Source organism: Bufo bufo, chromosome 1 (assembly GCF_905171765.1).
Source record: "Bufo bufo chromosome 1, aBufBuf1.1, whole genome shotgun sequence".
Taxonomy (NCBI): domain Eukaryota; kingdom Metazoa; phylum Chordata; class Amphibia; order Anura; family Bufonidae; genus Bufo; species Bufo bufo.
The window spans coordinates 519,340,794-519,367,803 of record NC_053389.1 but is presented as its reverse complement, the minus strand read 5'-3'; the positions used below and the strand labels follow the sequence as shown (position 1 = coordinate 519,367,803).

Here is a 27,010-nt window from a genome sequence, read left to right as displayed (position 1 = left end):
GAAGCTGTAATAAATATGGGTTGTCACCCATCTTTTCTAAAAATAATTAACTTGGACCCTTTAACTTTAGGTTATAGTCTTTGGTCAAGTTGTTATCTAAAAAAATAAAGCACTGTAAATCTTATGTTCTGCAATATATACATAAGCTAAGCACGTTGTAGGCCAAACAAAAAAAGATATTTACTCATTTCCCTAGTTGTGTTTTGGCCCCTTTGTTTATATGCTGTTGCAGAGCTTTAGGGGCGTGTAACAGCAATCTCTGAGGGTTTCCTCATGAATATTTGTGGGTGTCAACAAAGACTGCCTTTACTCTCCCCCTGCTCTGCAAAGGGAGTGCTGCCGTGCCTGCAGTCTGACTGCTGAAATACTCATGTTGTATGTGTTGGTCTACAAGTCCCAGCTATAAAGTACAATGACATTGCTGATACACAGAGGATCTTCCCCCTACCTGTTCACAGCCGGCAGAAGAATACTTCGGAGAGAACACCTTCAGCTCTGTATTTGCAGGGTGAGGAGAGAGGGAAGATCCTGCCCACAGCATTTATCTCTTCAGTGCCTGGAGAAGAGGAAGCCCTGCAGCTGCTCAGTACCTGAGGCAGAGCCTCCACACCCGAGTCTGTGCTGCTGATGGTAGAAGGGGTTAAACTTTCCTGAAGAATCCAGTGGGAGGGGAGACACAGGGTAGACAGCTCAGCCAGCAGATTGGGCAGTGCAGGGGGCGTGGCTTATCACACTAAACAGCACAGCCCATAGTGTGGCTTGTGCACGGAACGTCATCAGAGCAGAAAAAGAAACTGACATCACAGGTCATGTGACCTCAGCTAACTAAGAGAACAGGGCGACTGTAGATGAAGTAAGTGAATTGAAAACCACTTACATTTGTTTAGTTAGACACATACAAAGAACAAAATAAAATAACTTGAGCAACCCCTTTAAAGAGGTTTTCCCATGAACCACATTTATAACCTATGCATAGGGGGGGTCCAACTGCCGGCATCCCCACTGATGACAAGTACAGGGATCCCTAAGTCTCCTTTGTGGATAGAGTGGTCTTATCAGACTGCCGGTACAGCGCTCAGCTATCTTTGGCAGTTCCATAGCAGTGAATGGAGTTGTGGTCACATATGTGCACTACTGCTCCATTCATACAGAGGACTCTTCGTATAGAGGTTCTTTTATTGTTGAACTAGCAGAATGACCCGGCTTCACACGGGTATATTTAATCTATTTCATTTAATGAAAAAATGTGGGGAATTGGGTCAGCACAACCTGTATGTGGTGCACATCACTATGGCGAAATACATATACAAACGAAAAATACAAATGTGATAGCACTCTATATCCAGCAATTTGCCTCCATGCTGGATGAGGCATTGGTGTACATTTTGGCCAAAGCGTAGTAAGCCACTCACCACGTCAAGGTCGCCTCTATTTGAGTGGTCCCTAACACTAGTTCCTACCTGTTTATGGGCCATGACAGCCACACAAAATCCAGGGAATGCAGGTCAGCGTGCACGCCAAGCACACTCTGCTTTTAACCCCGTCCGGTGCCATTACAGCTTTCATCGGATCCAGGGATGCAAGTACCAACATGCACGCTGAGCCCACCATATACTTCTCCTGGAGCCAAATGGCTACTGGTAGGTTCTATATAAGCAGACTCAGTTTTATACTGACTTTAAAACCAGCCTCCAGGAAAGATTGACTGGTCAGGTGTGCAATGACTCCAAGGAGATCGCCACGCCTCCAATATATACTACAAAGAAAAAATGTGGGGAATTGGGTCAGCACAACCTGTATGTGGTGCACATCACTATGGCGAAATACATATACAAACGAAAAATACAAATGTGATAGCACTCTACATCCAGCAATTTGCCTCCATGCTGGATGAGGCATTGGTGTACATTTTGGCCAAAGCGTAGTAAGCCACTCACCACGTCAAGGTCGCCTCTATTTGAGTGGTCCCTAACACTAGTTCCTACCTGTTTATGGGCCATGACAGCCACACAAAATCCAGGGAATGCAGGTCAGCGTGCACGCCAAGCACACTCTGCTTTTAACACCGTCCGGTGCCATTACAGCTTTCATCGGATGCGGGGATGCAAGTACCAACATGCACGCTGAGCCCACCATATACTTCTCCTGGAGCCAAATGGCTACTGGTAGGTTCTATATAAGCAGACTCAGTTTTATACTGACTTTAAAACCAGCCTCCAGGACAGATTGACTGGTCAGGTGTGCAATGACTCCAAGGAGATCGCCACGCCTCCAATATATACTACAAAGAAAAAATGTGGGGAATTGGGTCAGCACAACCTGTATGTGGTGCACATCACTATGTGGTTGTGCACCACATACATCACATAGGGACCACTCAAATAGAGGCGACCTTGACGTGGTGAGTGGCTTACTACGCTTTGGCCAAAATGTACACCAATGCCTCATCCAGCATGGAGGCAAATTGCTGGATGTAGTGTGTGATCACATTTGCATTTTTCGTTTGTATATCTATTTCATTTAATGTTTGTGTGTGTCGTTAAAAGATATCGACAGTATCCCCCATAACAGTGACATCTACAGTACCCCGCCCCTTTAACAGTGAATTCCACAGTCCCCCACCCCTTAACACTGACCCTGCCACTTTAAAATGGGACCTCCACAGCAGGCCATCCCCTTAACTTTGACCTTCACAGCAGCCTCCCCCTTTAACAGTGAGTGTCACAGCACTCCAATCCCTTGACAGTGACCTCCTCAGGGGCCTGCCCCCTTAACAGTGACCACAGCAGTTGCCCCTTAAGCGGCAGACCAGGCAACTGCTATGGGGCCCAGGGCAAGAGGGGGCCCAGTCGTAGTTGGGATTATCTCATCTTCTACTGGAGGTGAGAACTTGGTCAGGAATTTACCCTTCAAAGGAATAACTTTTAGCAAATGAGGCAGTGGAAAAATGGCCCATGGGTCATTGAAAAGGGTTTAGACAGAAACCCTTGTGTCCTGTGTGGGGAGCCTGGTTTTATCTTTGCTATGGGGCCCTTGCTTCTCTGTGTACGCCACTGGCAGGGGCCACTATTGAACAGCGACCTCCACAGTGCCTGCCCCTTTAACAGGGACTTCCACAGCGGCCTGCCCCCTTAAAAGTAACATCAACAGTGAACGCCTCTAACAGTGACCTCCACAGAGCCCTGCCCCTTTAATGCTAGGGCTACACGACGACATGTGTCGTGCGACATTTTGTCTCAACAATTTTTAGAATGATAGGCTATGGTGTCGCACTGTGACACGACAGTTGCAAAAAATCCATCCAAGATGTCGCAGTCGCAGCATGTCACATGTCGCAGTGCAACACCATAGACTATCATTATAAAAATTGGTGCAACACATGTAGCAGTGTAGTTGTGCCCTATGTGTCGTGCGACTTATTGTCGTCGTGTAGCCCTAGCCTAAAGCTGACCTACAGCAGTGAAGAAAAATGTCTGGGTTGTTATGGAAACCTGGAGTAAAACTGTGTGTATGTGGAGACTAAGGGCCTGCGAGCTTCTATTGGCTGATAAGGGACATGTGACCGTGTGTATGGCAGTTGGGATATGAAGAGAAAGGCGTGCAGGCTTGTATTGGCTAATGCAGGTCATTTTTTGGGAATATCTCAGGAACGGTACGTCCTAGAGAGCTGTGACCCCACAAGATTTCTTTCCAGGTAGCAATGGATGTGTGTACCAAGTTTCATTGAAATCGATGGTTGTGTTTTTGAGTGATCGCAGAACATACATAAATACATACGTATATACGTCCATCTTTTTTTATATATATTTATTACTCTATACAGGAACAACGTTTTCTATAAGCAGTGCTTTATTTTTCATGATTAATAAGGAACAAAAATGAAATGTATATTCAAATAAATTGTTTTGCCTACTCAGATTAATGAAGATGTAGCTGATTATTCGCAGTCCTCTGACACTGCCACTGAAGATTCTGAATTACCTACTTCAGCTTTCACAAATGCGATGTTACTAATCAAACAACTCAACCTTGATGGCCAAGGTAATGGAAAAAGTGTAAAGATGAAATTAAAAGTAACTCCATCTTAATATATGGCTTATGATTTTTTTAACCAGAAAAGAATGTACAGTGGAAAACAAGATCTCTTGTCATACTGCTCGATGATGTGAAGGTCTCCATCGTTTTTAAAGAGAACCTGTCTCCATGAAATGCAGCTCAATCTGCAGGGAGCATGTTATAGAGCTGAAGAAGCTGAGCAGATTGATATATAGTCTTATGGGAAAAGATTCCTGGGAAATTGTGACTTAAATCCTTGCTCTTTCAGAGCTCAGTTGTACACGGGGGCCAATCTTATCAGTGACTGACAGCTACCTATGTATACACACTTACAAAGAGAATGCAATCAATCACTGATAACATCTTCCCTATGTACAACTATCAGTGATTGACAGTTATCTATATAGACACACTTATACAGAGAAAGCTATCAATCACTGATAATAGCCAAATGGAAAGTCTTGAGTTCAGAAAAAGCTGAGATATAAATGAATAAGCTTTACTGAATCTTTTCCCATAAAACAATATATCAATCTGCTCAGCTCCTCCTGCTCTATAACATGCTGCCAGCAGATTACACTGCATTTTCATAATGACAGGTTCTCTTTGAGTGGTACTTTTTCAGTATAAATAATGTATGTGTGATAACCTAGTACACTGTCTTCATTTAGTACTGAATGAGCTGCTCTTGGCAGATGAAGATCATTACACATCAGCACCATGACTCAGTATTCCTTGTAATATCACAAGCAATTCATTTTCATTTGCAATAAAAATGAATCTTGCTAATGAATAATTAAAGAATATGCAAGTGCAGTTAAGTAATATATTAACTTTGATTATTTCAATTATGGGTCAATATAGTATAACATATTGCTGTGGAAAAATGAAATCTGTACTGATTGGTTGCTGTGGGTAAGGGCCAGCGAGACTGGACAGTTTTAATAAATAATGTCCAATATTTCTATCTTCCCAGTCACTCAGCTAATGTGTCTCATCCAAGTGGCAGCCATCTTCCATGACAGTAATAGCCACAGTGCAAATCCTGCAAGGACCAAATTATGATGGATAGATGACTGGGTTATAGCATCTCCAAAATGGCAGGTCCTGTAGGGTCTTGCCGGTAGGCAGTGGTTAGACCCACGAAAAGCAATCCAAGAAAGTACAACCGGTAAACCGGCAACAGGGCCATGGGCACCCAGTGCTCATTGGTGTGCATAGGTAGCAAAGGCTAGCCTGTGTGAAGACATAGTGAAGCACCATGAAAATTTTATCCAATCGACAGGCATCTTGTAATAGGGCAGGATAAGCTGAGCAGATTGATACCGTTTTGTGGGGAACGATTAAATATCATTTGTAACGTCTTGAGTGCTTAGGAGTCCAGTGGGTGGTCTTACTCAGTGACTGACAGCTATCTCCATATGCAGACTGATACTGGGGGGGCTGCCAGGAGTTATGGGGAAGCTTTCTCCCACATATATCAATCTGCCAAGCTCACCCTCCTCTATAGGCACTTTTTGGCAGATCAGACTTGCTCAGTGTGGTAGGTTAGAACACGCAGTGCATTGCTGCTTGATGTGTATGAGGCTGCAGACCAGTCAGTGCCCATGCTGATCACTGCTGAAAGTGCCTACATTGGGCATGTGAGCAACACAACTGGACCATTGAGTAATGGAAGATGGTCTGATAAATCATGTTCTTGTGCCTGTGTATCGCTTACCTGGGGAAGAGATGGTACCAGGATGCACTATGAGAAGAAGCTGGTGAAGAAAGTGTGATGCCCTTGGCAATGTTTTTCTGGGAAACCTTGGATCCTGGCATTCATGTGGCTGTTTGCTTTGACATGTAATCATTGCTGCAGATAAAATGCACCCCTTAATGGCAATGATTCCCTAATGGTAGTAGCCTCTTTCAGCAGGATAACATGTCCTGCCACACTGCAAAAATAGTTCAGGAATGGAAAAAGAAATGAAATCTATTCATTTTGTTTCAGATTCCTTGACATCTTTGAAAATCCAAAATATTCTACACGAGTATGAACGAGTAATAGAAAAAGAAAAGGGACGCCGTGCGCTCCTGTCACGTGAAGTAAAGAAATTGCGCAGAGAACGAAAAGAAATGCAACAAATTATGGAAGAAAACAGAGAACTCAAGTTTTTGTTAGAACATCACAAAGTAGAATGGGAGAGTGACCTAAACAATCTAAGGTTTGAATATTATTTTATCCATCTGCTAAAAGATAGAGCACAAATGGTTTATTCTTTATTACTGTCATCAGTACTTGTATCAGTGGGGTCCTAATTTTGATGAGTGGAGGCAAAATACCGGTACTCTTGTAATATAAAAAATTTCTCTAGTGTGTGACATAGTCAAGTCTAATCAGACACAGCCAACACATTGGACTTTGTTACCTTTAACTTTTTTTAATAATAGTTTTTCCTTTATTAAGATGGATTAACCCCTTCACGCATTGTCACGTACATGTACATGAGGGAATGCGGCTTCTTGCCGCATCCTCACGTGCATGTATGTGATGTGATCGGGCGGGTACAGGAGCTGCACCCACCCGATCCGCAGCACGGGCCCGGCTGTTACTGATAGCTGGGTCCCTGCTGGATCCGCCAGCATCACTGTATGCGGTGATGCCGGCGGATTAACCCTTTCACATGCCGCGGTCAGCGCTGACCACTGCACGTGCAGGGTTTACAGAGGAAGGGTGCTTCCTCTGACTCCATCAGCCCCCCCGCTGACAGGGGGCCCATGGTTGCCATGGCAGCCCCGATGCCTTACACAGACATCGAGGCCTGCCAACTACGGAAGCCCAGGAGATCCAGCCTGAGGACTAGGTTTCCTAGGCAACTGTCAGCGTCTTACTGTGTAAGACGCTGACAGTTCAATTCAGTACAATACGGATTGTACTGAATTGAAACAGGGATTAAACCCTGAAAACATGAAGTCCCACAGTGGGACAAATATAAAAAATGTGGGGAGTTTTTATAATAAAAAAAATTGGAAAGCCCCCTCCCCATTAAATAGTGTTTTAAAAACACAAATGAATAAAAAACAGACATATTGGGTATCGCTGCGTCCGTAACAACGTGCTCTATAAATATGTCACATAATCTACTACCTCAGGTGAACGCGTAAAAAAAACTGAGCAAAAAAATTGCATTTTTTTTGTTGTCACCTTAAATCACAAAAAGTGTAATTCCAAGCGATCAAATAGACACATATGGGGGCGTGGCCGGATGCCGGGAGAGGCAGACATGTAAGCTGTGAGCATATCCCAAAGAGAGATTCTTTATATTGTCCCAAGATCTCCCCTGCTCTCCTCAAACCTCCTTAGCCCTCTCTGATGATGACGAGAGGAAGAAAGAAAGGCGCAAGCCCTAAAAAAATAACTGCTTTCTTCCCCCTGCGCCTGGACTCATCCAAGATGGCGACTTTTCCCGCCAGTCGGATGGCGCACATCTCTCTTCAGCAGATTCTTCCTGCTCCTATTCACCGAAAAGGTCTCCCGAAGGTACACTTTCCAAGAAACAAAATGTACCAGCACATAATAGCAGATCCAAAGTGGTGGTGAGTACAGATGTTACCTCGCTATCCCTAGAAAAAGCGGAACTTATAAAGATCAGAATAGTCTGAATATCTCTCTGAGCATCATGCAAAATATGTTTAAAGATCTCAAAGAATCCATTCAAATCCATACAGATCTAATATCAATAGCGGAGCGTACAGCTCATTTGGAGGAGAAAATGGAGGAATATGTATCAGCCCACAATACTCTTGTAGATGGCCACAATGTGGTAGAAGATGAGCTAGCAGTCATTAAATTAAAAATTGCGAACCTGGAGGACAGCTCCAGGCGGAACAATATAAGCTTTAGAAACATCCCAAAAAACATACAAGATTCCCAGATTTAATAGTGGCAAATCTACCAGAGACTCCCAATCTTGAGCTAATAATTGACAGGGCACATAGAGTCCCTAAGCCTAAAGCCTTACCAGCTTCAGTACCCAGAGATGTTCATTTCTTTTACCTAAAAGAAGCAGTGATGAAAGCAGCCCAAAACAAACAAGCCATTCCAGATAGATTTCAAAACGTGGCTCTATATACAGATCTTTCTCCAGTGACTCAGGTAAAATAACATACCTTATAAATGGGGCTATCCAGTCAAACTAATTGTCCGCTATAAGAATTCGTATCCTTTCATCTCCATCTGAGGCTGCAGAAGCGCTTCGTAAATGGAATATCACTTTACCTCAAAAGGAAAACAAAAATCAAAGAAGGGACTCCTTCAGGCTCCCCTCCAAGAAAGAAACCAACTTCACTAACCCAAGAGTGGACAAAAGTAGGACCATCTTCACCTCATTCTCATGGCTGACATCCTCTTTGAATTTTCTCATTATATTCAACACAAGTATCCACATTAGACACATCCTATAATCTCGTGTCTACCGCTCCCTAATCCAAACCTACTTTTCACCTCCTGTAAGAAGTGTCAAATTGACCAAATGATCAGACTCTGGGTCCCAGTTTGCTGTTCTTTTATTTGTTTTAATAGGTTATCCTTCGTTGGATATCATTATGGTGTACTGTACCAGAGAACTCTTCCATGTAATTGGACACTTATCAATATATCTACTTCACCAAGTCAGTATCCATGGATATATTGGTTGTTCCACAGGTCTTTATATAATGCTGTATATGTTATACTTACATACACAATGAGTTTTAATTTATTTTCAAAATGGGGATCAAAGTTATGTCTTTAAATGTAAAGGGTCTGAATAACCCATTTAAAAGATCGACTCTTTGGACAGAAATTGGGAAACAAAGATGCAACATCATATGCATCCAGGAATCTCATCCTATATGCATCTGACTCACACAGGCTACATCACCCGTCTTTCCCTCATCTATTTTTCGCTCATGCTATACATAAGAAAGTTGGGATTGCAATAGGTGTTAAAAACGGTTTCCTTCCAATGTCATGACACAGTCATAGACAAAGATGGCAGATACATAATAATAGTATGCTCCATCAACAACTCTTTATTCACTATAATCAATCTATATGCTCCTAATAACCATCAATTAAGGTTTAAGAGAATCATTAAACAAGCTCAAGACATCAAACAAGGGTCACTATTGATCTGTGGCGACTTCAACATTTGCCCAGACCCATTTTTTTGATAGATCAAACCCCCCCTCACTATTCTAAAAAACAACCCACTCTGCAAGAATTTTTGTTTAGCGAAGGCCTTTTCGACACTTGGCGTTCCTTTCACACTAATAAAAAGGATTATACAATTTTTAATTTTTTTTATCCCCATAACTCCTTTTCTCGTATGGATTTATCCATTACAGATAAATGGCTACTCCAAAAGATTTTATCATCTGACATTTTGAATATTACTTGGTCTGATGATTCTCCCATAATTCTTAGAATAAGTGAGCAGTTTAATAACACAATTTATTCCCCATGGAGATTTAATAACTCCTTACTTCAAATAGCTTCAATTCATACAGATTCTATTAAGACCTTGAAAAAATACTTTTAAATGATAATGGCTGTCATGGACTCCACACTATGGAATGCTCATAAGGCATTTATTAGGGGTCACTTCCTAAAACACGCGGCTATCCAAAAGAAAATCGGACAAGAAACTACCTATTCCCTTCTTTCATCTATCCATGATTTAGAAAAAAAATACAAAGACACTCTTAACCCAGTATTGGGGGACAAGCTAAAAAAAAGCCAGACCTCAATTATATTTACTTTTACACAGTAGATATGAACTTCACTTAAGGAAACTCGCATCAGATCATTATTAGCAAAGCAACAAAGCTTCCAAACTTTTAGCTAATAGAATTAAAAAGAGAGGGGCTAAAACCAAAATTCCCTTTTCTCGCCCAGTTTCCTTGGGGGACACAGAAGACCTTGGGTATAGCTCATCTCCATAGGAGGCGTGACACTAAGTGAAGACTGTTAAGCCCCTCCTCCACAGCTATACCCTCAGCCTGGAGAGAGAGACTGCCAGTTTTTGCTTAGTGTCCAAGGAGGCAAGACACTCCCTGCTCTGCAGGGCTGGTTTCTCCTTGTTTAAATTTTAGTTTTTTCTTTTCTTTTTGTTCCAGATCATCAGGGATAACAGAGACGCACTAGACCTCTCTGTTCTCCCGGGGTTGAGCTGCGCCAGTGCCGGTCACCCGCACTGCTGCCTCCCCCACAGAAGACAAGGTGGATCAGGGCAGCCCAGCTCCCCTACATCCCGCCAGCACAAGGGTCGCCCGCACGCCAAGTCCCTCTTCCAGCGTCCTGCCACTACGGTGCCAGTAGCTGAAGGGGCGACCCTGCTGGAATGGACCGAGGGTGAAGACGGCTGTGGTAAGAGATTGGCTTCTCCAGCCCTACGTCTCCCACCCCCCCACCCTGGTCTCCTGCGTGCCTGACCCCCATACTGGGCCTCTAGTCCCCTGCTGGATCTATGCTGGCCCCTGGGGTGCCGCAGAGCGGCAATCTCCTTCTGCCCCCTTCCTGCCTGGGACATGCAGCCAGTGGCTGTCTCCACAGCCAGCTACAGAAGCGGCAACATAGTTTATTTCTTTATCAGCACAGGCACCCGGTCTCTGGGTCCCCCCCTACATCTCCTACCGGAGTGTTGCTCCAGGCCAGAGGCTCCTGACGGCTGTGGAGTAAGGCCTCGCCTCCGGCCGACATTGATATTCCGGTGCGGCCGGGCGCCGCAAAAATCTTAGCCCAGGCTCCGCGGCCTGCTAGGCCGCCATTCTGGGTCCCTGACTTTTCCGGCCGGCGGGGTGGGCTCCCGCGGCCGGCAAGCCGCCATTCCGAGCAAGCCGCCATTCTGGGCCCCTGACTCTTCCGGCTGGCGGGGTGGGCTCCCGCGGCCGGCAAGCCGCCATTCTGGGCCCCTGACTCCTCCGGCCGGCGGGGTGGGCTCCCGCGGCCGGCTTTGGGCTTGACTTCTAGGCCCAGCAGGCCCCGGCCGACCGTCGGTGCCGGTCGGTGGGGCTCCGCAAATTTTGGCCCAGGCTTCGCGGCCTGCTGGGCCGCAATTCCGACCGGCCCACGGGGTGGGCACCCGCGGCCGGTTTGATGCGCCACTCCGCCTCAGGTCCTGGCGGTACATACTGGGCGCCGCAAATTTAGTCCCCGGCTTCACGGCCTACTAGGCCGCAAAATTCCGGCCTCTGGTGGAGGGGGCGGGAACTTCTCCAGGCGCGAATTTTTCCCGCCGGGAGGTTCCTCCGCCCCCAGGGGATCGCAGCGCCGCCCTCCAGGCCGGATCCATGTTAACCCTTTGGGTACAGGCCGGATCCCAATGGGCCTGTATGGCTGGCCCCCCTTTTTCCTGACTATCTGTGCCCCTATATGGTGGCACCCCTTTAGCCTCAGAGAGGCTGTGTTTTTAATAAAAAAAAAAAAAAAAGAAATAATAATAAATATATATAATAATAATAACAGATTTCTTTTGGACTGCGCAGGACGCTGCAGCCTCATCAGTAGTGCTGCATGTCTGCATGCCCTCTTTCCACAGGCGGCATAGTGTTGCGCTCCCAACCTGCGTCGCTGCTAGGGCATTTCCCCTTTTAGGCGGTTTTCCTGCCCTCTTCCAGGATACGGCGCTGGCCAAGTGCATGCGCCCCTTCCGTAGGCAGCATTCATCATCTCTCCAGTTATGGTGCCTGCCATGTGCATCCCCCCCCCTCCTAGGCGGGATACTGCACTCTCCCTGGCTGCCGGCTGGCCATGTGCATGACCCCCTTTTAGGCGGAATACTGCACCTTCACCGGATACGGTGCTGGCCATGTGCACGACCCCCTTCCATAGGCGGAATGCTGCACTCTCTCTATGGATTTGCTGCCGGCCATGTGCACGACCCCCTTCTCTAGGCGGAACGCTGCACTCTCGCTGGATTCACTGCCGGCCATGTGCGTCACCCCCTTCCATGGGCGGAACGCAGCGCTCTCACTGGATTCGTTGTCGGCCATGCGCGTGACCCCCTTCCATGGGCGGAAGGCAGCGCTCTCACTAGTTGCCGATCATGTGCATGACCCCCCTTTTTAGGCGGAATACTGCACTCTCACCGGATACGGTACTGGCTATGTGCACGACCCCCTTCCATAGGCGGAACGCTGCACTCTCTCTGATGGGCTATGATGTACTTATGTACTATGTTACTATGCTGCACTCTCACTGATTTCGCTGCCAGCCATAGGCATGACTCAGGCAGCATACATACATCCCTCTGTCTGTGGTGTTTTCTCGCAGGTACGTTACTGGCCATGTGCATGTACCCCATACATGGCGGGGTGCTTGCACTCTCGCTGGATCCGCTGTCGGCCATATGCATGACCCCTCTTCCGTGGGCGGTGTACGCACTCTCGCTGGATTCGCTGCCTGCCATGGGCATGCCTTCCTTCCTCAGGTGACATACACACATTCTCACTGACTGTGTTTGTCTCTCACCAGTACGTTGCTGGCCATGTGTATGACTCCCATACATGGCGGGTGCACGCACTCTCCCTGGATGAGATGCTGGCCATGTGCATTACCCCCCCTTTTTTGTCTGGGCGGCATGCTACACTCTCACCGGATACCTTGCTGGCCATGAGCATGGCCCTCTAACATGGGTGGAACGCTTGCACTCCCATTGGATACGGTGCTGGCCTTGTGCGTGACCACCCCACATTCCATGGGCAGAATTTGGCACGCTCATGAGATTCACGGCTGTCCTTGTATGGCTGTGCTGGACTTGTACATGTCCCCCTTCATTGGCAGAGTAGTTGCACTCTCGCTAAGTCAGTGTTGGGTGTATTATTGCACACTCACTTAATGCTAGGATAACCCTGTGCATGTTCCCCTTTCACTAGGTGGACCTCCTGCGTTCCTGCTGGATTATATGGTATGTCCTGCTTCTCTGAAGTAGGTACGGCCTTAGGCATCACTCCCTTTTGGGACCGGCCTTTGCACTCTTGCCGACTGCAGTTTGCCAGATACAATTTCCCCCCCTTTCGGGGCGGACTGCTTGCGTTCCATCGCATGCTATACTAGGCTTGTGCATAACTCCCTTGCAGGTTGCACTTTGCAATTACGTACATGCTGTGGCACTCTGTGGCGAGCCCCCTTTTTCGCTGAATTAACCTTTTGCAGTGAGCGGACGTTCTTGTGCGTTGTTTGGGCCGTGTATGCCTTCTCCTCCTGTAGGTGGGTTGGCCTTCTCACTGCTTACGGGCTGCTCGTACGTATGCCTCATCTGCTTCCTGCGGCATACTTTTGTTTTCTTGGGATACGATGCTTGCCGCAAGCCTTGCACTCGTCTCTAAGGAGTTCATTCTGTCCACCTGACCCGGACGGGCTCTACTTGCTCTATGCTGCACGGAGCTGGGTGGTACTCATTCATTTAGTTGGCCCTTCATCCCAGGGAGTGTTCGTGGTTCCTAGATGCGTGCCCATTCGTCCTTCCGCGGTATTGCTTCCCTGCGCTAGTGGTCACATGGTCGAGAGTGCTGTTGTCTGGAGCGCCCCTCGAATTCTTTGTTGGCTCTGGCAGGACTGCGGTTCCCTTGCCTGCTCAAATTTCCTCCTCTTCGGATGTAGTGTGGTATGAGTCCTTCCTCTTGGCGCCTCTACGCTTCAGTCTGATCTGCTACCAAGTGCGGGCCGCTTTTCTCGGGAAGGTCACCCAAATTCTCTTGGGTGCTCGATTACCCAGGTCGGAGGACCTCCACCTTGGGTTCTTCAGGGTATTCGCCTTCTGCGAGGCGGTGAACCGGGCGTCTCACAGTGTAGCAGGGTTCTGCTTTTGAGCTGTCCTATGGCTTCCCTGTTGCCCACTCCTCCGTTCGGTTGGAGGGTGTTATGCCGGCCTCTGTCTCGACTACCTTATCTCGCTGGCTCTGTTTGGCTCCCGCTCGGTACAGATCACTCCGATGTGGCTTCTGTCCCGCCAGACTTCAGAGGCTGTTCCTTCACTGTCCTCCCCTCTGGGGAGAGCATGGTTGTTCATGTGGATGGTTCCGGTGTTCCTTTTGGCCTCGTACTGTCTCCCTTGTTCACACTGGCTGTATTGGCTGTGCTTATTTACCGAGTCTACCGCGTTCTGTCCTCCCGCTGAGTGCAGATTGCGTGGTCCATTCTAAGACAATGGTCCTGCTGTAGACTTACCTTCTCGGTAACTTGGGGGGACTACCTTTCGGTCCAGATTGTCCTTTGATCTCTCACACCGGGACTGTAGAACATGGCTACATCAGCATGGACTTTAGCCTGTCTTGTCCTGGCATCTGGCGGATACTGGGCGGACCCTTTGGTTCCGTTCCGTCTGTCCTTCTGCTCCCCCACTCAGGTGGATACGGGACAACGTTGCTCGGGGGCCGACTGGACCAGTTTTGTCGACTTCTGCCCGTGTTACTGGTCTGCGCCTGATCACATTGGGTTTTCGCCCGCTTGCCAGGCGACTCCAGCGGGTTCGCTATTGTCCGCTCCTGGCTGTATTTTCGTCCAGGATCTGTCGTAAGACTTTATGGTTTTTTTTTTTTGTCTGGGGTTCTGTGGGAAGCTGTGCATTCCCCACTCTGACTTTTTCTCTCCCCATGGTTCTGTCTTTTTTCCAGTCCGGCCTGGACCTGGGACTGAGATTCCTTTACTTGAGGTGTCAAGTGTCAGCGCTGTTCTTCCTCTTCCAGCGTTCCCCGGCCCTCTGGGCCTGTCAAGACCTTCTTACTCGAAATGGCTCTTGGGTTCCTCTGTACTGTCCTTCGGTACCGCCCTGGGAACTACATACTGAGCTCTCGGCGCTCCAATCTTTTCCTTGGAGCCGTTACAGAAGTTCTCTCTACCCCGCCTGTCCTGTACGGTTGTGTTTCCGTATCAGTCGTGTCTCTGACGGGTGCCTGAATGGCCCCTTTTTTTTTGTTCTGAGCCTTCTGTCTTTTCCCAGGACAGGGCTGTTTCTACATCCCGTTCCTTCCTTCTGAAGGTGGTGTTGCCTTTCGCTTCAACACTTCACCGATTTGGACGTTGTTTGGGCCTTGCCGGTTTTTACTTGGAGATCTCCGACTCTTGTCGACGTTCGGTCTCTTGGGTTTCCTGGAGGTCCGCGCTTAGAGTTGACGGACTCCAGGGTGGTTTTCCTCCGCTTTATCAGATTGGCTATTGCTGAGGTTACCGCACCGAGGGCAGGATTCTGCCTTTGCTGTCACCGTTCATTTCACCAGAGCGGTCGGTGCCTCCTGGGCCGGAGTCTTTGGGCTTCGGCCATGCATTTGAGCAAGGCGGCCACAGGTCTTCCTTGCACGCTTTACAGAGTTCTACAGGGTGCATACTCTGGCTTCGGCGTATGCTGCTTTGGTCCGCCTGGGTCTGCAGGCGGCGGTTCCTTGATGCCTTCGGGTGCTTCGCCTTGGAGCTGTGGTCCCTCCCCTTTTGGACTGCTTTTGAACGTCCCAAGGTCTTCTGTGTCCCCCAAGGAAACTGGGCGAGAAAACGAGATTTTTGTATAACTTACCAGTAAAATCTCTTTCTCGCTCTTTCCTTGGGGGACACAGCACCCACCCATTCATTGTTTTTCTCTACACGGTTTCCGAGTTTGTGTTACCCGTTGGGTAGTTGGCTTGTTGGTTCCTTGTTGGACTTTGCCTTTTCTCACTGCTTGGACACGCAACTGGCAGTCTCTCTCTCCAGGCTGAGGGTATAGCTGTGGAGGAGGGGCTTAACAGTCTTCACTTAGTGTCACGCCTCCTATGGAGATGAGCTATACCCAAGGTCTTCTGTGTCCCCCAAGGAAAGAGCGAGAAAGAGATTTTACTGGTAAGTTATACAAAAATCTCGTTTTTATTCGACAAAAATAAAATAAATCCCAAATTAATTTTGGAAGAATTTGCCAAATATTATGCAGAACTATATAATTTAGAAACTTGCTAAAATGCTATCCAACCAAATCTGTCCCTCATTAATAAATTCCTGGATGAGATTTCCCTGCCCTCACTGTCTCCTCAACAATGCCAAGAAATTAACTATAAAATAACGACCGCAGAAATACAAAAAACTATCCATAAATTGAAATCTAACAAAACACCTGGCCTAGGTGGCCTATCCAACGAATACTACAAAACATTTTTCACAATACTAACCCCTTACTTAGTTAGGACTTTCAACTTACTGGCTACCCAAGGCGAAATCCCCCAAGATTTTAAAAATGTATGCTAAAATCCTAGCTGGACAATCTTCTGATGGGACTAGGAGATTTATCAACCTGATGGATGTGGCATATCAATCTTGAACGCCTTCTCTGCTTCTCTCATTGGATGCAGAGAAGGCGTTCAACAGGATACATTGTTGATATGTGAAAGAAACATTGAAGAAATTTGGATTTTCTGGCTTCTTTCTCTCAGCTGTAATGGCACTATATTCTAACCCGAGTGCAGCAGTATACTCATCGGTATTTCTATCTAAACCATTTAATATCAAAAATGGAACCAGGCAAGGCTGCCCTATGTCACCGCTAATCTTTGCTTTATCAATGGAACCATTTGCTGAACATATCAGATCTTCTCCCCATATTAAAGAAATAACTGTAGGTTCTCAAGACCATCGCATAGGCCTATTTGTGGACGACGTCCTCATTATTACCTCAAACCCATTAACATCACGTACAGCCATTAATAATATTATAGATAAATTCAGCTGTGTATCATATTACAAAGTCAATATAAATAAGTCCCAAATGCTTAATTCAGGCCTATCAAGCCACACTTTAAAAGAAAATCTCTCACACTTGGGGAAACTACTGCCCTATGTTTCCTAGGAATTAAACTAGCATTTCCCTCCAACAAATTATTTGAAGTTAATTATACCCCCTTTTATGAAGAAATCAAGACTTAGATAAATACTCTTAATCTTCATTCCCTTTCATGGTTGGGCAAAATGACGGCAATAAATAAAAATGGTTGTTCTTTCTAAGATACTTTATATGATGCGAAATGTTCCTATCTCTCTATCCAACAGTTACCTACAAAAATTGCAATCCATATTAAACCATCACATATGGGGCAGGATCAAATCGAGAGTTAAGTCTTCCATACTATATAAACCTTTAGCCCTTGGAGGACTTAAAGGGATTCTGTCACCACATTTAACCCTATTAAGCTAGCTGACATTAGCGATGTGCTAATGTCAGCTAAACCTAACTAGCCTATTCCTACTTTTTTCTATGCCCCCGTTAAGCCAGAAATCTAGCTTTTTATAATATGCTAATTAGCCTCTAGGAGCAGGGGGGGGGGGGGCGTTGTTCCTGCTCCTAGAGGCTCAGTTCTCCCACCTTTGTCGCCTCCCTCCAAGTCCTGATTGACAGGGCCAGGCAGTGCTCACATCTGTCTGCCAGCCCTGTGTTCTGGTGAAATCTCGCGCCGTTCAGCATTCGGCGCAGGCGCGGTGAGGGAAAGACACTCGCAGGCTGCTTTCTCACTTCCTCACTGCGCCTGCACCAGAGCACAAGGCTGGCAGACTGATGCGAGCGCTGCCTGGCCCTGTCAATCAGGACTTGGAGGGAGGCGAAAAAGGTGGGAGAACGGAGCCTCTAGGAGCAGGAACAACGCCCCCCCTGCTCCTAGAGGCTAATTAGCATATTATAAAAGTTAGATTTCTGTCGTAACGGGGGCATAGATAAAAGTAGGAATAGGTTAGTTAGGTTTAGCTGACATTAGCACATCGCTAATGTCAGCTAGCTTAATAGGGTTAAATCTGGTGACAGAAACCCTTCAATTTTTTTTAAGCTATTATTATAGATCAATTAAGACTTCTAATTTCAGAGGATCCAACCAAAAAGTGGGTACTCATAGAAAAAAAAATCTTTAGGGAATTCACCCATTAGCCTTCATCTTACAGCTCAAAGTGTGTTCAATGTTAAACTAAAAAGTCCTTTAATATGCATACAAGCTATTTATAATATCTGGAATCCCCTTACTAGGGGAGAGAGGTTACTGCCTGTTCCGTTCTCTTCCACTCCGTTGAAAATTTGTGAACTAGCTATTTCAAAATTTTCTATTTAATCATTGGGAAAAACTGGGGATATCTACTATCTCCCAATTTTGGCATAACATTTTTATAGACTTTGCTTACCTAAAACAAAAATATGACATTCCTAATAAGGACTTCTATAAATTTCTGCAAATTAGACATTTGCTCCAATCCCCTAAGATATTTATATCCGAATGCTCAACCTCGAAGCTTCATGACTGGTTGTTACCTTTATCTGACAATCTAGAAGATATCTCCAAAGGCTATCAAATAATGAAAAGTGGGCAGGCAGATCCTCTTTCTCACATTATTGATTTATGGCAGTCAGACCTGAATAAAACCCCCTCTGATACACAATGGCGTGAAGCTTTCACTGTGACTTCAAAACTATCTAGATGCGCAGGTCACCTAGAGGGTGCGAGAAAAATTCTATATAGATGGTGCAAAACTCCTCAATATCTAAACAAGATCTTTCCAGAATTGTCTCCTATGTGTTGGAGATCCCAGACTTCCTTAGCTAGCTATATTCACATGTGGTGGGAATGTTCTTCTGTAAAGCATCTATGGAATCAAACCTTTGAACTGATGTCAAAAATTTGTATGTATACGCTTACGCCCTCCCCAGAGCTAGCATTACTTTCCATAGGAATCAATGACTTTCCTGCTCATTACAGATCAATCATTATACATTGGCTTATAGTTACCCGTAACAAAATAGCTTCATAATGGAAACTGGAAAGAATTTTTTTTTCCATCAATCTATAGAATTACTAGAGAATTAGACAACAACTGCTGGTTTGAGGGTATATGGTCTTCCACGAACAACTGCTGGTTTGAGGGTATATGGTCTTCCACGAACTATCACAAATCTACGTTCCATCACAGATGGAAAGCCTGGTTAGACAACAAAAACTGTAATATCCCTGCTGACTCCTATATAAGAAAATAAATAAGGTACCCCTATATAAGGAACTACATTATGCCACCCTTTATCCACATGTCCGTGGATAATTATAATTTCTACCACCCCTTCCCCCTGCCTCCCCACTTCCCCTTCCCATACTTCTCCTACCCCAATCCTTATTATTCCTCTCAGATTATTGGGTAAGAGTCTCATTATTCCTTACTCCACATACTATATAACATGTGACATCCTATCTGGAATACAGTATGTTGTATATTTTAATTGTATTGTACTTCACCAGATTTATACATTCTGTTTTGTATATTTAATAGTTTTCTCAATAAAAACTATTGTTCAACAAAAAAAAAGACCTATGTACCCCAAAATAGTACTAATCAAACCGTCATCTCTTCCCACAAAAAATGAGATCCTACCTAAGACAATCGCCCAAAAGATTAAAAAAAAAACATGGCTTTCAGAAAATGAAGACACTAAAACATGATTTATTTTTATTCAAAAATGCTTTTATAGTGTAAAACTGAAATAAAATTTAAAAAAATGACATATTAGGTATCTCCACGTCCGTAATGACTTGCTGTATAAAAATATTATATGACTTGCCCCCTAAGGTGAACACCATAAAAAATAAAAACTGTGCAAAAAATGCAATTTTTTTTGTCACCTTTAATCACAAAAAGTGTAATACCAAGTGATCAAAAAGTCATATGCAACCCAAAATAGTACGAATCAAACCGTCATCTCTTCCTGCAAGAAATGAACCTCCTACATAAGACAATCGCTCCCCCCCCAAAAAATGGCCTTCAGAAAATGGAGATGCTAAAACATGATTTTTTTTTTTTTCAAGAATGCTTTTACTGTGTAAAACGGAAATACATAAAAAAAAGACATATTGGGTATCGCCGCGTCCGTAAAAACCTGCTCTATAAAAATATCACATTATCTACCCCCTCAGTTTAACGCTGTTAAAAAGTAAAAAAAAAAGCCATTAAATTATCAAAAAATCATGTACCCAAAAATTGTACCAATAAAAATGTCAGCTTTTCTTGCACAAAAAAAGCCCCTGCACAAGACGATCGGCAGAAAAAAAGAAATGTAGCTTTCTGAAAATGAAGACACAAAAATATTATTTTTGTTTAAAAAAAAATGCTTTCTGTAAAACTGAAACAACAGAAAAAAATACACATATTTGGTAAAAGCAACACATCATCTATCCTGTCAGGAAAACTCTGTAAAAAAACAAACCTTGCCTCACAAAAGCGTAATATCGAGCAATCAAAAATTATATGTACCCCAAAAACAGTACCAATAAAACTGTCACGTCATCCCGTAGTTTACAAAAGGGGGTCACTTTTTGTGAGTTTCTACTCTAGGGGTGCATAAGGGGGTCTTCAAATGTGACATGGCAACTTAAAATTATCCCAGTGAAATCTGCCCTCCAAAACTCATATGGCGCTCCTTTCCCTCTGCACCCTGCCATGTGCCCGTACAGCAGTTTACAACCATATATGGGGTGTTTCTGTAAACTGCAGAATCAGGGTAATAAATATTGAGTTTTCTTTGGCTGGTAAACCTTGCTGTGTTACAGGGAAAACTAGAATAAAATGGAAAATCTGCAACAAAAAAAAAAGTGAAATTTTGAAATTTCACCTCCATGTTCCTTTTATTCTTGTGTAACACCTAAAGGGTTAACAAAGTTTGTAAAATCAGTTTTGAATTACTTGAAGGGTGTAGTTTCTAAAATGGGGTAATTTATGGGTGGTTTCTATTATGTAAGCCTCACAAAGTGACTTCATAACTGAAGTGGTCCTTTAAAAAGTGGGTTTTTTCGAAATTTTCTTAAAAATTTTAAGAATTGCTTCTAAAATTCTAAGCCTTCTAACGTCCTAAAAAAATAAAATGACATTTACAAAATGATGCCAACATGAAGTAGACATCTGGGAAATGTGCAGTAACAACTATTTTATGAGGTATCACAATCTGCTTTAAAAGCAGAGACATTCAAATTAAAAAAATCGTGAATTTTTCAAAATTTTCAGTACATTTTAGAATTTTTTTATAAATAAAGATGAAACAGATTCACTCAAATTTACCACTAACATGAAGTACAATATGTCACGAGAAAACAGTCTCTGAATCGTTTATATAAGTAAAAGCGTTCCAGAGATATTACCACATAAAGTGAAACATGGTGAAAACTGGCTTGGTCTTGAAGGGGTTAAAGGGGTTTTCCGAGACCTTAATACTGGTGACCTATCCTTAATATCTGATTTTGATGGGAGTCCGACACCTGGGTCCCCCCGCCAATCAGCTGTTTGAGAAGGCAACTTTGCTAGCAGTATTGCCGCAGCCTTCTCTCAGCTTTTCCTAGGCCAGTGATGACACGTTCAACAGTCACGTGGCCTCGGCACAGCTCAGCACCATAGAAGTGAATGGGGCTTTGCAAAATACCAAGCACAGCCACTACACCATGTAAAGCACTGTGCTTGGTAAGCATGGAGAAGGCCACGGTGCTCACAGCAGTTCCAGTGCCTTGTCAAACAGCTGATCGGCGGGGGGGTCTCACCTGTCGGACCCCCACTGATCAGATACTAATGACTTATCCTGATGTTAGGTCATCAGTATTAAAGTCCTGGAAACTCCTTTTGAGCATTGAAAACATTCCTTTGCATAAAAGTTACTAATCTTGAGACTACAGATTTTTAAATTAACGTTAATGCTGCTGACTGGGTCTACCAACAAGAGGAGGGTGCTTCTGTGGCTTTTGCCCTCTTGGTAGATACAGAAAACAGTACCTTACAGTAATTATAGCAGTGCCTCCATTGAATTAGTTATCACAACTGGAGCACACACATTTTCCCTTAACATACCTTGTTTTTTTTTAGGCTTACCCTTAAGCAAGAGGAAGAAAAAAGAAAGAGTGCAGAAATGCTGTATGATAAGAGCAAAGAACAACTAAGAAAGAAGGAGGATCACTGTTGTAAGGAGATGGAGGAGAAACAACACCTCGAATTGACCTTAAGAAATTTAGAACTTGAAATGAGGAGCCTGAAGAACAATATGAAGCAGGTATTCTCCATACAGCGATTTTGTTTTCTTCTGCCATCTTGATCATCCAGCCAATTTGTTTTTAATTTGTGCTTTTTTGAGACCTGTCATTAGAAGGAAAAACTCCATCAAATTACACGGTGCAAAGGGTAGAACTTTGTATCACTGTCAGGAAAAGGAATACCATCTGCTAGCATGTACTGTAGTTTATACTTAAAGGGTTTCTACCACTTCGTTTTCACATAATTAGCGGATCGCTAGTGTCTGCTCTTAGGATTGTTTGGTAGAGCAGACACTAGTGGATCGCTAGTGTCTGACAGCTAAATATGTGAAACAAAGTGATAGAAACCCTTTAAACTTCTGTAATGCTGCTTTTACACAAACGATACGGATTGTGTCAGAATCTGTTCAGGAAACAGATGGTTTTGCATACAAGTTTAACCAGTTTTATCTACACTTGTATTCAATGTGGCAATCTACATCTCTTAGCAACGATCAGTGAAAAATGCATTGCATCTGGATACCATGCATTTTTCACACAAGCACCATTGACTTCTATGCAGCCAGAGCTCCACATGGAACATGCTTCTATTTTCCTAAAATCGTGTTCGTGCTTCTGATGGGACCAGGAAAGCACACAGACACACATGTGCATCAGCTCCTGTCCCAGTGAACCTGTGTAGTTTATGTAGAACAGCTTCAGTAACTGCGCTGTAGACGTAGTAGTACAGGTTGTGTAGTACAGCTCCGAGGAATGCTTACTCGCCTGGGAGCTGAGGTTGGCGAGGACAGGGCTGGGGAGAAATTACTTCAGTAGCAGCCTCTGGGAGGGGGGGGAGGAGGAGAATTATGCTAAGGGATTAAAGACTATGTACACCTTTTGGGGGCAGTTTTTTTAAAATATTGCATTGTACTCCTTTTGAGCTAAAATTCATTTTTTAAATTGGTCTTTATTAAGGCGGTTTCACACGATTGAGTCCATTGCGGGAATCACGCTCCATGTGTGTGTGAGATCCTCCGCTCTGGACTTGTAGAAGCGCACGGCATTATCATGATTTATAATGCTATGTGCCTCTGCTTGACCTTATTTCTACAGAATCATACTGACAGCTTTATGTCACTATGATTCTGTGGAAAAAAGGCCATGCAGAGACACATAGCATTATAAATCATGATAATCCCGTGCGCTTCTACAAGTCCAGAGCGGAGGATCTCACACACACACGGAGCGCGATTCCTGCAATGGACTCGCTCGTGTGAAACAGCCCTTACAAATATGGAACCCTTTTTCTGTACAGGGCTGAGATGCTCTAATAGAAAGGATTACACTCACACACGGAGAGTGATTCCCGCAATGGACTCGCTCGTGTGAAACAGCCCTTACAAATATGCAACTCTTTTTCTGTATAGGGTTGAGATGCTCTAATAGAGCCAGCTAATCTTGATGGGCTCCTTATCTCTGCTCTCTGACATCATAAAAACTCATTAAAGCTCAGTTCTTATCTTACTGATAAGAATGTGGCTTAAAGGGGTTGTCCAAGTTATTTTTATTGATGACCTATCCTCAGGATAGGTCATCAATATCAGATTGGTGGGGATCAGACACCTGGCACCCCCGCCGATTAGCTGTTTGAAGAGAAGGCGGGCACTGTGCCAGCGCTGCCTCCTCTTCATTGTTTACCTGCTCGCCGTCGCATCCGCAGCAGTGAGCCGGTGTAATTACACCCAAGCCGTCCCATTCATTTCAATGGGACGGATCGCTCCTATACAAGTGTATAGGAGCGAGCTGTCCCTTTGAAATGAATGGGATGGTTTGGGTGTAATTACACCGGCTCACTGCTGCAGATGCGACGGCGAGCAGGTAAACAATGAAGAGGAGGCAGCGCTGGCACGGAATGTGGCCTTCTTTTCAACTAGATGATCGGCGGGGGTGTCGGACCCCTGCCGAACTAATATTTATGACCAATCCTGAGGATAGGTCATCAATATGAACAGCCCGGACAACCCCTTTAAGTGTTTATGACCTCTTAGTAAATTAGAGATAAGGGTTATTAGATGACTGGCACAAAGTGAAAGTACGATTCACACAGCTAGACAGTGAACCCTTTCTGACAGAACGGCACAATATTTTTAAAAAGACCAATTGAAAAAATTATTTTTAGCCCAAAATGAGTAAAATGGAATTTAAAAAAAATTGCCTCCAGAGGTGTACATAGCCTTTAATTCCCCGCCACCATATCAGTCAGGAAGTTCAAGGCTGCAGACCAGTGGCAGCCCTGAACCAGGAAGATGGTTAAACCCCTTTAACAGTTATTTTCCTATGGAGAGACTCCCTTTTCCAGAACTTAACTATTGATAAACTGTCCTTCATTTTAAAGGTTGAAGAGGAACGAACTGAAGCACAGCGGTTATATGCACAAGAACTCAATGCCAGAGTACTTAATGAAAGTGCTTTAAATAATCTAAAGAAAAAGAACGCAGAGGAAGAAGCCAAAAAAATAAAGACTAAACACGACGAGGTACTCTATTAATTTGATAATCCATTATTATATGAAACTCAATCTTGTATTTCTTTAATTTCTATAATGGCAAAATCAATTCCAACACATTTAGGATGTAAAAGTAATCTGTAAGCCTGTTTCCTTATAATGTGAACATATTATCTGTTATGTTTAAAGGAGTTCTGCACTTTGTTTAAACTGATGATCTATCCTCTGGATAGATCATCAGCTTCTGATCGGCGGGGGTCCGACACCCGGGACCCCCGCCGATCAGCTGTTTGAGAAGGCAGCGGCGCTCCAGCAGCGCAGCGGCCTTCTCACTGTTTACCGCTGGCCGAGTGACTTCACGACTTGTATCAACTGGCCTGGGCGGGGCTAAGCTCCATTCAAGGGAACAGAGCTTAGCCCCGCCCAGGCCAGTGATACAAGTCGTGACGTCACTCGGCCAGCGGTAAACAGTGAGAAGGCCGCGCCGCTGCTGGAGCGCCGCTGCCTTTTCAAACAGCTGATCGGTGGGGGTCCCGGGCGTCAGACCCCCGCTGATCAGAAGCTGATCATCCAGAGGATAGATCATCAGTTTAAACAAAGTGCAGAACCTCTTTAAATAAAGAAAGGGGGTCTAAAAACTTCTTTTTGTTCCTCAGCTCCATGATGTTTCATTAACAGTGATGTATCATTGTGTGCTCGCTTTGACCAGTGGCTCCAATGAGACGTTGTGTCACTGTGGATGAAATTTCGGTTGCACAACACAGATTCAAAGTATGTATAGCCATACTAGGGAAAAGCGCTATGGCATCACCTTGAAAATGATCATCTGGACCAGATATGTTGACTCAAAGCATAAAGAAAATGAAGCGCACTTCACCATAGTGATGACAGTTGACTGATGACTGTTTCCTCTAAGAAGTCATGTATGTTTTACTTCCAGAGGATTAACCTTTTAATAGTAAAGACCAAAATATTTATATAGTTGCATTCTTTAGATGATGCCATTTAGAATTATACATTTGCCTGTCACCTTTATTAATATCAGTGTTCGTGCTTTTGGACCTATATTTCATATGTACAATGTGTGAATATAATTTGCTGGAATAAGGGTTTTTTCTTTGCCATATTATGCAAAAGCTTTGAAGGAATAGAACAGATTTCTTGTTAACTGCTGTATTAGTTGTAATTTACAAACTAAACACAAGTGACATCAATCACAGTTTTGCTTATACTGGCAGAATTGTCTTTTTCCCCTGAGTAATCAGATTACAGTTGTTCTGTGTCATACAGTACACTGACAGAATTTTGTCATTTACTTTTGTCAGCAGATACTCAGCCAGTCTCCCGAAACAAATGAGAAGGAAAAAGATCTAGCTATGAGAAATGTAACCTTACAAGAGGAAGTGACCACGCTTAAAGTTGAAATGGAAAATATGCGTTCTCGTTGTCAAGAAGAGGAGAGCAGATATATGGATGAGAATGAAATGTTAAAAGAAAAAATTGAAGATCTAAGAAAAGATCTTAAAATGAATGAGGAAACCTTAACCCAAACTGTGATTCACTACAATGGACAGCTCAATGCACTGAAGACCGAGGCAGCCATGATGTGCTCGAAAGTTGAGCACGAGAAGCAGAGCAAAGAAAGGCTGGAAACTGAACTGGAGGCAGTACGTTCTCGACTGAACTCTACTATACAGGATCTTGAAAGAAGTCAAGCTTTAAAAACGGACACTGAGCGCACATTACAAAGAGAACGCGACGAGTGGTTACGTTCTAAAGACAAATTAACTCATGAGTTGTCCAACTTGCGTGAAAGCCACAGCAACTTGTCCCAGCAGCTTAGCAAGGCAGAGTCCAAGTTAAATGGCTCGGAAAATGAACTTCATAGGACAGGGTTATCTCTTCAAGATAAAACCCTTCTTTTAGATAATTCGCAGAGGGACTTGACACAAGCCCAGTCCAAAATTAAAGACCTTGAACATGGTCTTCAGGTGGAAAAAGACCACAATAACAAAAACTCAGTGAAGCTAGAGTCTATGAATGAGAGACTGGCCCAGATTACTAGCGAGAACATGCAGCTTCGTCAGCAGCTAGAAGATGTGCAGAACAGGGGCATCATCAAAGAAAAGACTGTTAGTGATGTTCAGGATCGTTTTACTGACCTGTACAGTAAGCTGCGGGCTGACACTGAAAGACAAGTTCACATAGTGGAAGAGAGAAACAAGGATTTGATTACCAAGTCTAATGAGCTGAGGGAACAACTTTATAAGCTTGAAACGGAAAAAGTGGAACGTGAGGTAACAGTAATTTCAGATTTCAAAAATCAATGGGATTAGAAAAAAATTGTCTTTTTTTTTTTTTTTTTCCCCCCCCAGCCAGAAATTCTCTTGTCCATGGAGTGTCTCATGTAATATCAGATAAGGCATACAGAAGAGTGGTGGTGGTTCTGTAAAA

The 27,010-nt window shown here is 44.3% G+C and overlaps 1 protein-coding gene across 5 annotated transcripts in view; it reads left to right on the top strand.

The window, feature by feature from the left end:
* Nucleotides 1-27,010, top strand: part of ANKRD26 (ankyrin repeat domain 26) — a 107,215-nt gene that overhangs the window by 62,496 nt on the left and 17,709 nt on the right. For 4 of the 5 annotated variants that reach the window (XM_040411513.1, XM_040411521.1, XM_040411504.1 and 1 more), the window contains 5 exons: nt 3,918-4,041; nt 6,050-6,263; nt 21,905-22,088; nt 24,446-24,586; nt 25,882-26,853. In XM_040411513.1, coding sequence (XP_040267447.1) covers nt 3,918-4,041; nt 6,050-6,263; nt 21,905-22,088; nt 24,446-24,586; nt 25,882-26,853 — 1,635 coding nt within the window. The remainder of the gene's footprint in view (nt 1-3,917; nt 4,042-6,049; nt 6,264-21,904; nt 22,089-24,445; nt 24,587-25,881; nt 26,854-27,010) is intronic. The other variant, XM_040411495.1, reaches the window with a different exon arrangement.